General features: G+C 41.0%; 1 protein-coding gene across 1 annotated transcript; it reads right to left on the reverse strand.

The window, feature by feature from the left end:
• Positions 1 to 9,339: 9,339 nt before the first annotated feature.
• Tktl2 (transketolase like 2) lies at positions 9,340 to 11,205 on the reverse strand. The gene has a single exon (XM_048330509.1). It carries the CDS (start codon positions 11,203 to 11,205, stop codon positions 9,340 to 9,342), a length of 1,866 nt encoding a protein of 621 aa, XP_048186466.1.
• Positions 11,206 to 12,054: the final 849 nt, after the last annotated feature.

Here is a 12,054-nt window from a genome sequence, read left to right on the forward strand (position 1 = left end):
ACAATCAACAAAACAAAACACACAGGATGGACATCTATCAGGTCATTTAAAAAAGAAAGTTACTTGGGACATTTCTCTATATCAAATTAATCAGTCCACTGATACTTATTTAAAGTCTGTGACTTTAAAATATAGTAAATATAATCATTTTTTATTCCCCTTGTGGTAAAATTTTAAAACCAGATTTAATTCTATCAATTTGAATTTTGTCAAAAACAGTCTTCGGTTCATTATGTATTACCCTGCAATAGTCCAAATGTATTTTAGCTTTGGATTGAAGTAAGCATGTATATCAGATGAGAACAAATATTTAACAGATTTTAATACTAATAGCTATTGGAACTTTATTATATGTAAAATGTTGTGCTACAGTTTAAAACATATTACAGTGTTCAATCTTGCAATAACTACATGTTACAATTTTCATTATGGTCACCAGAAAACCAAGGAAAACTAAGAACTATGAAAGTTAAGCACCTTGTTCCAAATTAGACAGCATGTGTAGGATTTGCTCTGCATAAGTTCTTGGGCTCCCAAGTATGACTCTATGTGTCAAACATTTATTTTGAAATAAATCTAGGTCTAAGCACATATTACCTCTCAATTAAGAACTATAGGGAGTTATTCTGGATTATAGAAAGTGAATTCTTAATTTCTGTACCTGGCTTTTGCTCGCTTTCAGCAGATATCTTAGGAAGTGTCAATCTGTATAATCTACATAAAAATCTTCCAAACTACCAAATGCTGATATTTTTGATTCATCTACTGGAAGGAATAATGTTTAATATTACTTTACTTTAAATTTTAGAGCCAAAATTAAGTGCTGATATGAAAATACTAAATGTTAGTGTTGTTTTGTTCTTGTGTTTCTTGAGGTCTTGCTACCTAGCCTTGGAACTCGCAATGTCTGTTTCCTGAGTGTTGGAATTACAGGTACACACCATCATGCCCGGATAGATAGATCTTTTTTTGGGGGGGGGCGGGGGGGGGGCGCCAGTCCTGGGTCTTGGACTCAGGGCCTGAGCACTGTCCCTGGCTTCATCCCGCTCAAGGCTAGCACTCTGCCATCTGAGCCACAGCGCCCCTTCTGGCCGTTTTCCATATATGTGGTGCTGGGGAATCACATGTGTTGGAGGCAAGCACTCTTGCCACTAGACCATATTCCCAACCCCAATAGATCTTCTTAAACAAGGTAAGAGCCATAGAGATAAAGTAAATGTATTTGACTACTTTATTGTTCTCAAGGATATTTATTGCTTCTGTGTACTCAGAGCTGTTAATATTTCACCACGATATGCATTAGAAACATTTCAGAATAGTACTGATGGTCTGAATTCAGGGCCTTGTACAGTTGTTTAGTTTTTCACTCAAGGCCAGTACTCTACCACTTAAGCCACTTCTCCACTTTTAGCATTTTCTGGTTAATTGGAGATAAAAGTCTTTCAGACTTACCTGCCCAGACTTACTTGGCTTTGAACTTTGGGTCTCAGCCTCCACTTAGCTAGACTTGAACCACCAATCTCTGCTCTCTTTTTTTGCCAGTCCTGGGGCTTGAACTCAGGGCCTGAGCACTGTCCCTGGCTTCTTTTTGCTCAAGGCTAGCACTCTGCCACTTGAGCCACAGCACCAGTTTCAACTTTTTCTATATATGTGGTGCTGAAGAATCGAACCCAGGGCTTCATGTATACGAGGTGAGCACTTTACCACTAGGCCATATTCCTAGCCTGTACTTTTTATTTGTTGTAAAGGTGATGAACAGGAGAATCACAGTTAAAAAAGGTAATGTGAACATTTCTTTTTAAACAGTTACCCCCTTCCTCATTTTCTCCTGCTTACCACTCACCACTCCCTTCCTCCCAAGTTGTAAAGCTCATTTTGAATTTAGTGTCTTGTTAGTATCATTGTTGGATTAGCTCATCCTTTGTCCAGCTGTTTCTGTTATTCTATTTCCCTTCCACAGATCAGATAAGCTTGTATACAAAGCAAAGGATACAGAAAATTAAAACAGAAAGAAAAAATAGCAGTAACTGCTTACAGAACATAAAAAGAACCTGCTATTTCCAGTTCTTGGGTTCATTTTGGTGTGCTTCAGTATATATGTTCCTAAGCACTTAATGATTGGGCTATTGTGATCCTCTGCTAAGAATATCATAGACATATTCTAGTTATTACAAATGAGGGAATCATGCAAGCTATATTTCTTTGGGTCTGGCTTACTTCACCTAATATAATTTTTCCAGGTCTTTCAATTTTCTTACATATCAGAAATGTCATTCTTTCTGATGAAGGCATACAACTCCATTGTGTGCATATACCACATCTTCTTGATCCATTCATCTACTGAGGGGAATGTGGGCTGGTTCCATGCCTTAGCTATGGTAAATAATTGGGAGATCTTCACTAGCCATACAACAGACAAGGGCCTCATATCTAAAATATACTTAGAGATTAAAAAAATTAAATCCCCTGAGAAATAACCATCCCATTAACAAATGGGATAAAGACTTAAAAAGAGACTTCTCTGAAGAGGAAATTAGAATGGCCAATAGACATATAAATAAATGCTCAACATCTATGGCCATAAAAGAAATGAAAATCAAAACAACATTGAGATTAAAACTTACCCAAGTTAGGATGGCCATTATCAAGAAATCAAATAACAGATGCTGGCGGGGAATGTGGTCAAAAGGGAAAAATACTACACTGTTAGTGGGAGTGTAAACCTGTTCAACCGCTCTGGAAACCCATATGGAGCCTCCTCAAAAGACTAAAACATAGAGTTCCCCTATGACCTACCAATCCCATTCCTGAGCATTTACCTAAATGACCACAAACAAAGCCACAGTAAAGCTACCAGTACAACTATGTTCTGCTGTTTTTTTCAATGCCTTTAATCAACATTTCTGAAATGCTACATCCACATGAAAGAGTAAGTCACAGTACTATGGTTAAGTTCCAGAGAAATGCTAACAATTGATCAATTTTGACCTCCAAAAATACTACAAAAATGACAATTTCGTATGTTCCAATCTAGTATCTCTGTGTTTTGTTGAATAACATCTAAATCTTAAGAAAAAAAAACCAAAACTTTGTATCTCTAAAGTCTAGCAGGGCATCTTACATGTAATACATATTGACTAAGGAACAGAATGAAAAAATAAAGATATAGAGAAATTCTGAAGTAGAGAGCAGATTAAGTGGTTTAAAAACAGGACATGATAAAGAAAAGCTCTTTGAGAACAGGAAAAGGAAAAGTCTGGCAATTGGTGTATGATTTAGCTAAATTTTAAAGAACAGAAGTCAACATTACTCATAAAATGCATCTTTCAATTACTCCCTTAGGGTGAAAGGCTATTCCATGTATATTGATTAATTGCTACATAAAAACTTTTCCATTAGTATTTCTCAGTATACAGTCATGCTGAAGGACCAAGTCAAAATGACGAGCAGTTCCAAATGATTGGAAAATATATTATCATCTAGTCTGATTTCAATTCAGTTCTTAAAAATGATGTCAATCTTAGTCTGATGAATGCTTGGAAAGTGCACTTAAGATCAAAGAGAATAGTGAAAGGAAACCTTTCAGGAGAGGACTTTCAGAATAAAGACAGTATTATAGAACAGCTCTCCATTTTCCATTCATTACCTGAATGGCTGGGAAATAGTCTTCAAAAATACTGGATGTAGCTAACCTAAGAAGGAGTATTAAAGTTAGATGGAAGCCAGAACCAACAGTATTCTATTTGTTGTATGAGAAAGGAAATGAATTTTCAGATATAAGTGGAAAGCCAGAGGAGTCAAAAGTGAAGGCGGTTGATACTATGAACATAGGTAACTTTCTGAGTCATCTCTAGTTTCTCTAGTCCATGGAAAGAGATCACCAAATGAACACATCTACCATCAGCTTCACCACACACAGCCTGTCCAACCGGACAGAGCTCTATCCCTGATTTAATTTTCACAAAACTTTCTGTAAGTTGACTTCATATTGAGTCTCTCAAATCATGCAGTTGTCTTGTTTTTTGTTTTTTTTTTACATTTAAACATAAAATGTAGTTTAATTAATATAAGGGTATAAAGTACTATGGAAGGTAGGCATTGGTGACCCACGCTTGGTATTCTTAGCTATTCAGGAGGTTGATATTTATGGAATCATGGTTTGAAGCCAGACTAGGCAGATAAATCCAAGAGACTCATCTCAAATTAACCAGCAGAATGCTGGAAGTGGAGATGTGGTTCAGCCTTGAATAAACAAGCTAAGTAAGAGTATGAGGTCCTGAGTTCAAGCCCCAGTATTGGTGCAAAATAAAATAATCAGCAAAAAGCAGAAGTAGAGATGGAACTCAAGGATAGAATACCAGCTGAGCAAGCAAGCTAAGTGAGTGCAAGCCTGGAGTTCACACCCCAATACTGCCAGAGAGCAAAAGCAAGAGAGGAGGAGGGTGGGGGAGGAGGAAAGGAAGGAGGGAAGGAAAGTGCTGCAGAAGATAATATGGAGGTCTGGTCTAGGTATTAGAAATCTAATCTGTTTTGGAACTAGAGGAGCTTGTCTACACAAGTGACATTTAAATTGGAACCTGAGGGGACCAGACTTAGTTCCGTGGTAGGATACTTTGCCTACCAGATATGAAGCCCCTGGGACCAATTTCTAGAACTGCAAAAACATAAATTACTTATGTAAATATATGGATGTATTTATATACATATAAATAAAATAAATAAATTGATATTTTAAATAAAATAAATTGATATTTTCTAAATGTGATGGGACATGATTCAGGAGACTATGGCAAAAGATCAAAAGTTTAAGGCTAACTGGGCTACACTGTGACTTTCCAGCCAGCTTAAATTACATAGTGAGACTTTGTCTAAAAAAAAAAAAAAGCCTTACGTATAAAACTGTAACCCCTCTGTACATCACTTTGACAATAAATAATTATTCAGAAAAAATGAATAAAATAATAATTTAATAATAAATTGGAACCTCAAAGTTTCTCTCGTATTCTCTTCCTGTGGCTGTACCCCCACTATCACTGTATCCTCATCTGAGTACCCTGGATACTGCATATATGTGTATTAGAGCTAGGGAAGGGAAAGGAAATATCAAACTCAAAAGACAAAGGATAAAAAGACAAATGATTCCAAAAGCAATACTTACAAAACCATTTGGTGTAAACCAACTGAACAACTCGTGGGGGAAGAGGGGAAGGGGGAGGGGAAGCGGGGGGAAATGAGGGGGGAGGTAACAAGTTGAACAAGAAATGTACTCTGCCTTACATGTGAAACTGTAACCCCTCTTTACTTCACTTTGACAATAAAGGGGAAAAATAAAAATAAAACAATTGAAAAAAAGTAAAATGAGCAAACTTCCAGTACTACTAATAAACTTGAGTCATGCTCTTGAAAAAAAAATACATATAATATTTTGAAACATGTAAAAAGAAGTTTTAGAGGTTTCAAGTCATAAGTATGATGGAAGAGAGGAAGAATGCAGTTGCCTCCAGAACGTCAATTCAAATTTAATGCTAGAGAATAAGAAAGAAAAAAGAAACCTCAGAGAGGAAATGGATGACCTTTATGGTAATCCATGCCTAAGACCAGCAGTTGCCATCTCTACCTGCTACAAATGGGTCCCAATTAGCTAGACCACTGGTCCTTTAAAAAACTTATCACACACACACAAATTAAGGTTATGTCAATTTCTTAATCATTACTTTAAGGATTTACCATGTTATATTATGAATTTGCTTTTGCCTTTATGATATCATTATTATATCCCATTTCAATATAACTAATGGAATTAGAGGGTCAGATCAAATCTGAGAGAAATAAATTAATTCTGAATAAAAGAAGCAGATTCTAAAACTCAGGTCACCATGCCCTAGACTGACCTACATTGCAAACAGGAGTACATTTTGACCTGCACCTGCTCTTAAGATTTCTGGTAATAAGAGAGCAGCTTTTTTATCTAATTTGTAGAAATTATCATCAGAATAAGATATTGAGCCAAAAGGAAATGTAAGGTTTACACAGGAAGATTAATGTTTGTCTCCTAAGTGCTCTAGTTATAAGGTAATGTCCCCCACCCCCGAATATGCCCAGGAAGGTGGGTCTAAATCCAGTAAACACATGGCAAGAAGGTGAGCGATGACTGTCAACAAGGAAGGAAGGAAGGAGGGAAGGTAGGTTGGCTCATTTACCCATGGCAGTAAGTGGGGCTCTTACACAAAAGAAATCATATTGCCTTGCCTTATGCAGAATCTTGTCATGTGTCAAGTAAAACATGTCTGCAGTGAATCTAAACAAATTGCTGGGAAAAAAAATACTCCAGTGGTCTGTTGGAGATAATCATGAAATTTGAACTTCCTCTACTTTCATCTGTAAAGTGTAATTTCACACAAATAAATGAGAGTCTTTACCAGGTTCCTTTCTAATGAAAAGGTTGATAATTTTTTAGGAAGTCCTTAACATTCTCTTGCAAAAAAATCATAAAGCACGGAGATGTGTCAGAACTAGTAGATCAGGTGAATAAGTTATCATCTTTAGTATTTCTTTCTAGTGTTCTATATCTTGCTGTTCTGAGAGTCTAGCAGCAACGCTGGAGAATATGCGGGCAGGGATGGGAGAAAAGAACTGATCAAAAATGTTGGTTATATTTGTAAGGAAATGGAAGGACTTGGAAAAAATTATACTAAGTGAAGTGAGCCAGACCCAAAGAAACATGGACTCTATGGTCTCCCTTATTGGGAATAATTAGTACAGGTTTAGGCAAGTCATAGCAGAGGATCACAAGAGCCCAATAACTATACCCTTATGAACACATAAGATGATGCTTAGTGAAGTGAACTCCATGTTATGCAAACGATTGTTATATCACAGTTGTAACTACTTTCAACGTCCCATATCTATCTGTAGCTTCTTAAAATTGATGTTCTTGTATCACCTTCCTGTGGTTGTACCTACATACCTACATACTATCTCTGTAATCTTATCTGAGTATATTGGAAACTGTGTATACTGGTATTAGAACTAGGAAATTGAAAGGGAATACCAAAATCAAGATACACAGGGTAAAAAAAGACAAACAACTACAAAAGCAATACTTGCAAAACTGTTTGGTGTAAGTGAACTGAACACCCCATGGGGGGAAAGGGAAAGGGGGAGGAGGGTGGGGGGTATGAGGGACAAGGTAACAAACAGTACAAGAAATGTATCCAATGCCTAACGTATGAAACTGTAACCTCTCTGTACATAAGTTTGATAATAAAAATTTGAAAAAAAATTTTTTTAAATGTTGGTTATAACTAGCGTTCAGTCTACAACAGATCGTGAATTTAGACCATACGCATAGTGGCAAGACAACTTTCCATATGATGGCTTTACCTCTATGGAAACTAGAAAGAAGATGAGGAGAGGCACGATGATTTATGGCTAGTAGTTCATTAGGACTTCACTAGAAGTTTTGTCTAAACCAGTATTTTGAAATGTTCCCTTGCTTGACATTAAGATATTATAACTTAGCAGTAAGAAGTTTGCCGTTCTTTTGAGAAGTGGAAGAGTGACAATTACCAAACAGGATTCTCGAAAGGATCACAGTGATATTCCCAGGCAGATCCATATTAGGAACAAAACATGAACCTAAGAGTCCAGAGGGTTTTCACTTAACTTTATGCCTGCACACTACTGGGAAAGTCTTTAGTTTCCCATAAGACACACATATTCAATCTGAGGACATTGAATCTAACTTGGTGGAACCACATTAGGGATTTAGATCTCTTTACTTTGAAAGTAAATTACTTTCAAAAAGCATGGTCTCTTTAAATAAGAGAGTAATAGGAATATAGTCCTGATGCGATTGCATCACAATGCAATTGAATTTTCATGGAAGTTGTCAAACTCCATTTTTATGATCTGTGTAATTAAAGGACTAAAATAGCCGGAAAAAAAAAGTTAGTAAAGACAAAAAAAACAGGGGCAATAGAGGACATAACTCCTGGATATTAAAATGTATGACAATGAAAATATGAGACATGGGAATTATAACAGTCAAATGAACCAACAGTAAAACACATTTACATATGTAGAGTCGGCTGTGCCTTGAGATGTCAAGTATATCATTTACATAGTCACAGTTAAAAGTAAGTATTCTTTTTCAGGGACTTCTTTTCAGTTTATTCATTGTAGTGACTTGTGACTTGACTATATTTTTTCTTTTTTTTTTTTTTTTTTTTTGGCCAGTCCTGGGGCTTGGACTCAGGGACTGAGCACTGTCCCTGGCTTCTTCCCGCTCAAGGCTAGCACTCTGCCACTTGAGCCACAGCGCCACTTCTGGCCATTTTCTGTATATGTGGTGCTGGGGAATCGAACCCAGGGCCTCATGTATATGAGGCAGGCACTCTTGCCACTAGGCCATATCCCCAGCCCCCTTGACTATATTTTTTTTTTAGTGTTTTTTTCTGGATGACTTGCCTCTGTTTTATGTTTTGGAGTCAAATTTGCTCCATTATTACAATTTTTATCAGAGAAACCAAATATCATATGCAGAACAGAAACTAAGTAAGACATCGTGTTTGTAAATGTTTTACTACATTATTTTTCTTGTGTTAATATAATCCAGTTAGCAATCTTGTCTGGTCATGGAAAATAAAAAGAAATTCACTGTTCTGAATTTTCACAGGACAGTGCAAGCACTATGCAACCGCAAATTTGTTTTGTTTTCATTTCTTTACAGAATGGCACCACCAGCAGTGTGGTCCATGCTAGGAACTGTTACTGTTATTCTTACAGCCCTCCAACTGTGGAGAGGAGATAAACTTTAGAGAAAATTTCAAGGTAGTTGCAGCCATGCATCAACTGGAAAAATTCCAAGTGTGGAACAGTCATTGAATTACTTGAACATTCAAACTTGCTTCAAAATCTGGGCTAATAAAGGCTACAATTAAATTCGCATTTTCTTAGTTTACAAAGAAATAACACACAACCCAATGATGCATAGCCTTATCTGAAAACTTTGTATTAGATAGATGTCTTATTTCCTATTCAGCCTAAATTTTATTATCCACTTTAATCATTCAAAAATGATTGGCCGATTGGCATATACAGAGAGAGAGAGAGAGAGAGAGAGAGAGAGAGAGAGAGAGAGAGAGAGAGAGAGAGAGAATTTTATAGGAAATTCATAACTGGAATTTTTGAATCAGAACATATGGTGTTAAGTAGCTTTACTTTTAAATATGCCTGACTATACAAATAAATATGATGATTACATGGAAGTATAAATTGAATATGGAGACTCCAGTGTCTTAAGAAAGCAGATTTAGAGTTGTTAGGAAATGAGCTATTTTAGTTCATTAAAGTATATTTCACAGCTGCTATGATGTGTCTGGCACTGATTCCAAACATATCCAGCAATTCACCAGGTTTCCCACTTCGAGGCAATTCTGTCACCGCCAGCCGGTGAACCTGGATGTCCGGCTCCCCGGAAACGGCTGCGCACACCGCCTCTCCGATACCACCTTCTCTGTAGTGGTCTTCCACGGTGATAATCCGCCCACCTGTGGCTTTTGCATTGGAGATGATGGTGGCAGCATCCAGAGGCTTAATGGTGAATAGGTCAATGACACGGACAGAAATGCCTTGTTGAAAAAGATCGTCTGCAGCTGCTAAGGCTTCATGAAGGGTAACTCCAGCTCCAATAACCGTGACCTTGTCATGGGCACCGTGGCGGATGACCTTGGCCTGCCCGACCTCAAAATGTTCGTGTGGGGTATAAATCACTGCCGCTTCTGGCTGACTGGTCCGAATGAAGCACATTCCCTTGGTACTGGCGGCCAGGTAAACAGCATGTTCTGTGGCGGTGGCATCGCTTGGGTAGAAGATGGTGCAATTGGGAATGCTTCGGAACATGGCTAGGTCCTCCAGCGCCATCTGGTAGGGTCCATCTTCACCGAAGGACACCCCGGAGTGAGAACCAATCAGATTGATGTTGGTGTCCGAGATGGCGCCCATTCGGATCTGATCGAAGGCACGGGTGAAAAAGGCAGCGAAGGTGCTGGCAAAAGCGATGGTCCGCCCGCGCGCGGCACAGCCCAGCGCCACGCTCACCATGTTTGGCTCGGCCATGAGACACTCGATGAAGCGCTCGGGGTGCTCTTTCTTGAAGATCTCGGAAAAGGTGGAGCTCTTCGTGTCACTGTCCAGCACAATAACTCGTTTGTGAGCGTGGCCCAGTTTGGCCAGGGCCAAGCCAGAGGCTTTTCCGGTAGCCATCTTCTCACCCAGTTTGTAGGCGGGCGGCGAGGCCATTTTCACGTTACTGAGGTTGATCTGCGGCGAGTCTTCCGCCGGAGCCTTCGGGGCGAGGCGGCTGTGGGTTTTGATCCGACTCCCGATGGCTCTGATCGCGGCCTCGGCTCTCTCTGGGGGCAGCGGAGTCCCACGACGCCACCTCTCCGCATCCTCCGCGTTCGGGAGGCCCCAGCCCTCGACGGTCTTGACGATGATGGCGGTCGGTCTGTTCTTCACTTGAGCCGCTCGCCAGAAGGCCTGGCACAACTGCTCCACGTCGTGGCCATCCACCGAGTCGGTGTTCCAGCCGAAGGCTTCGCAGCGCTCCCGGCGGACGCCGGCGGGGCGCCCCGAGGGGGCGGCGCCGCCCGGACCCGGGCAGCTCACCTCAAACACGGCCACCAGGTTGTCCAGGTTGTACTGGGCCCCGAAGGCCAGCGCCTCCCAGACGGCGCCCCCCGAGGCCTCGGCGTCGCCCACGAGGCAGAACACGCGGTAGCTGGCCTGGTCGAAGTACTTGCCGGTGAAGGCCATGCCGCAGGCGGCGCCCAGGCCCTGCCCGAGGGGGCCCGGGGCCGCGCCCAGGGGCGGCGGCGGGGGCTCGCCCTCCACCCTCCTCGGGGTCGGCGGGTCCGACTCCTGGGCCGCCTCGGCCCACGCGGCGTGGAGGAGGGGCGCGGCGTGGGCCTGGGCGAGGACCAGGCGGTCGTTGTCCGGGTGGCTGGGCTCCGCCGGCTTGTACCGCATGGTGTGGAAGAAGAGCACCGCCACCGTCTCCGCCGCGCTGCCGCAGCCCGCCCTCGGGGCCCCGGAGCCCGAGGCACACGCCGCCCGGATGGCGTGGATCCGCAGGCGGTTGGCCACGTCCTGCAGCACCTGCACGGTCTCCGCATCCGGGTTGGGGCCCTTGGCCGTGGCCATGGCCGCACTCGGTCGGTCGGTCGGTCGATCGGTGGTTTTCGGAGCGAACGTCGGAGCTTGGATGAGGCAGAGCGCATGCGCGGCCGAACGCGTGCCAGGCTCTTGGGTCTAGTGACTGTGCCGCTGTGGTCACGTGACCATCAAACGCCATCAGCCTTAGGCCCTATCCGCACATGTGCCGCACGTCCACGCATGCGTGGCTGGTCTTCTTCAGCCTCAACCGCCTCTGTCACACTCAAATACATACATTGTTATTAACTATTATCATTGTTGTTATGTAGTTGTACAAAGACATTACAATGCAGTAAACCAGGTTATAAGTGCAATGTTTCTTGGTCAATGTCACTCCTTTCATTCTTCCCCATTCCCTCCTTTCCTGTCCCTACCCTTCAGTTGCATAGTTCATTTTTTTAAATAGAATGTACACTGAAAATGATGACTACTTTTTTTGTTCTATAGGAAGCTCTTGGTGAGATCATGCCTTTCTTTGATGAAGGAAGACGTGGTTCTTTTATATAAGTCTTTTATATAGTCTTTTATATAAGAATAGTAAACATAATAGACCCAAAGTCATTTTTAATTTAACCAATATGGCAATAGTATCTCAACAGGGACTTTCTCAGAGCAACTAAAATTTCTGAGTCTTAGCTTAAAAATAATAAAATGAGTAACTTCATCACAAATTTGAGGAAGGAAAATCATTCTAGAACTACTCACTGGCAGAATGTCTAGAGCTTCCCCTTTCTCGGGGAATCCCATTATTACATTAAAATAATTAAGTAGAAAGACTGCTATAGCGCTCTGGGTTCCTTCCTAAACAGAGGAAACCCAATTCAGTGCAAACCATAG

Source organism: Perognathus longimembris, chromosome 21, assembly GCF_023159225.1.
Source record: "Perognathus longimembris pacificus isolate PPM17 chromosome 21, ASM2315922v1, whole genome shotgun sequence".
Classification (NCBI taxonomy): Eukaryota; Metazoa; Chordata; class Mammalia; order Rodentia; family Heteromyidae; genus Perognathus; species Perognathus longimembris.